The sequence below is a fragment of the Rhineura floridana genome, chromosome 1 (genome assembly GCF_030035675.1).
Source record: "Rhineura floridana isolate rRhiFlo1 chromosome 1, rRhiFlo1.hap2, whole genome shotgun sequence".
NCBI classification, from domain to species: domain Eukaryota; kingdom Metazoa; phylum Chordata; class Lepidosauria; order Squamata; family Rhineuridae; genus Rhineura; species Rhineura floridana.
The window spans coordinates 169,572,930-169,575,324 of NC_084480.1; the positions used below are offsets into that span (position 1 = coordinate 169,572,930).

The window sequence follows — 2,395 nt, forward strand, 5'->3', positions numbered from 1 at the left end:
ATTCAGGTTGCTATTGCCAACTCCTTCTTTCCCAATGGTTTCTGGCCATAAATCAAAATCACGCCCAACTCTTGCATTGAAATCATCCAGGAGGATAATTTTATCCTCCTTAGGTATCTCTGATAAGATGGTGTCCAGCTGGGTATAAAAATTTTCCTTGATGTCTTCATCAGCATCTAATGTTGGTGCATAAGCACTTAGAATAGTTGCCTGCTGGTTTTTGGCGAGTTTTAATCGGAGAGTTGAGAGTCATTCATTAATGCCAGTAGAAACTTTTGACAAGAGCTTCCAGAGCTTGGAAGATTACTTTTAAAAAGTAATAAATTACAGTTACAATTACTTGGCCCAAAAAAGTAGTAATTACCGTTACAATTACAATTGCTCTGAAAGTAACTGATTACTTTTTCTCAAAAGTAATCACTACAATTACATTTCAGTTACTTTAAAAAAAAAACTCCTACAAGGTGCTGGCCTTGGCTGCTGCACATCTAAGAAGCCTAAAACAATATTAAAAATAAACACACACACACAGGGGGTAGTAGAATAAAAAAAATTATCCATAAGATTAACATAATGGCATAACAGAATCTCACATCCCCCCAAGCAATGAAGATACCCCAACTCTTGAAATCAAATTTTACACTTGAAGTGCTTTTATAATATGTTTCTGTTATGTCTCAAAAGAACAAGATGCTCAAAGAGCATGTTAGACAAGGAATGTCTTTTTACAGTCATTACATTGCCACCAGTACTGAACAGGCGTTCTACTGCGGCGCTTGAAGGCATGCCTGTGTTGTGCTGCAAAAAACACCGCAGCACACGTGGAAAGCCATGGAGTGATGACACTTCCCTGCTGGGAGACCTCAGGTACCTCACCAGTTCCTCCTCAGCAGTGTCCACTGCTGACTTCTTGCCCTGGGGCAGAAAGTTAAAGAAGTCATCTTCTAAGTCATCTCCTTCCTGGTCTTTATCTGAAGACTGATCACTGTCCTCATTAAGTACACCCATCTTTATTTCAGCTTTCAACAAGGCTTCCATTGTGTATCTAAGAAAGAGAGAGGATATGTTAACACATATATGTTAGGAAACCATCATCTGCTCTTCATTTCCTGATGCTTGTCATGTCCCCTGGTTCAGGGTCCAGCCTGAGCCTGTGGATGATGACATGGAAGGTAGAAAGGTGACCAAGTCACCACACTCATGGGGCAGCACAGCAGACCCTTAAGGATTACCTGCACCAACCCAAGGTTGTGATGAGGAGCCCCAGGAAGAAAAGGCCCAGCCCCTGCCTACCACCTTAAGCCCTCTGATGCCTCCCTTGAGACAACATTTCCCTTGGAGTAATCCACCCAAAGGGCTTCCCTAATGTTCTTACTTGTTGGTATGGGTGGCGGCCTGACACAATTCCAGCCAATCTAGTTTGAAGCGAGGGTGTAGGCAGGCTGCCAGAAGAAGCCTCTTGTCCTCCCAGATAGCTGCAAACTGCTTTCTTAGGGCTTCGCGCACACCTCTCAGCAGCTGAAAACAGTATGTGTACCTCTCAGGTTTGTTTTCCAGTCCTTCTAACTTGCGGTCCAGATTGCAGAGCATTGGTAGCAAATACCCCATGAACATGCCGTTCTCCCGTTGCAGGATATCTAGGGACTGGGCTAGTGGCTCCATAATCTCTGTGTATTCCTGTACCACTTCAATCTCAGCAGCTGTGATCCTGGACAAGGAGCAGCGGTCCATTATGGCATGCATTTTTAGTGGCACAGTTGACAGGAGCTCATGTAGTTGCTTCAACGCATCAAAGGTGGAATTCCACCTGGTCTTATTCGGTACCTTCAGATACACACCACATTGCGCACGGATATACTCAGCAATCTGTGCTGACTGGTTCTGCTTGGACCACAACTTGCTGCACTTTCCCATCAAGGAACGAAACTGTTTCTTGAAAGGACCAAGAAGACTACTTTTGGAGGAGTCAGAAAGCATGGCCTCTATGTCTTGTGTTGCCACAAGGTTGAGGGTGTGGCTAGCACATCTCTGGTGTGGTGGTAAAACAAAATCCTCTCCTGAGTCTGCAGCTTCTTCCTCTGCCTCAGGTCCTGTGTCCAGAATCTCACAGATAGGCACAAACTCCACCTCAGCCTCCTCCTCCTCCTGGTTATCACCATCATCGTCACTGGTGCCTGCAGCTTCCACTGGTTCTTTGGCCATGAAAACTCTGAACGCTTTCACAAAGTAGGAGCCATTGTCTGTAGTAGTGCACATAACTTTGTTGTGGATCCTGTACTGCACATGTACATCATGCAGTGCTTTTGAAAGGACATCGTATGTATGGCGCCCCTTCAGACGCTTACAAGCCAAGGCCCCGACCTCACGTTTCAGGGTAGTTGGGTTGATCCAGTGG

The 2,395-nt window shown here is 45.1% G+C and overlaps 1 protein-coding gene across 1 annotated transcript; it reads right to left on the bottom strand.

Moving 5' to 3' along the window:
• Positions 1–580: 580 nt before the first annotated feature.
• On the bottom strand, positions 581–1,724 carry LOC133387824 (uncharacterized). Its single transcript, XM_061633497.1, has 2 exons — positions 1,376–1,724; positions 581–1,045 (listed from the first exon to the last, which is right to left on the bottom strand). Exons 1-2 carry the CDS (start codon positions 1,660–1,662, stop codon positions 655–657), a joined length of 678 nt encoding a protein of 225 aa, XP_061489481.1. The 5' UTR covers positions 1,663–1,724; the 3' UTR covers positions 581–654.
• Positions 1,725–2,395: the final 671 nt, after the last annotated feature.

What these genes read in the sequence shown, in the direction of transcription:
- LOC133387824 (XM_061633497.1), bottom strand. Translation starts at nt 1,662, where the DNA reads ATGGAGCCACTAGCCCAGTCCCTAGATATCCTGCAACGGGAGAACGGC. An exon ending in GCCGCCACCCATACCAACAA is followed by an intron (nt 1,046 to 1,375) that starts GTAAGAACATTA and finishes TCTCTTTCTTAG; the next exon opens with ATACACAATGGAAGCCTTGT.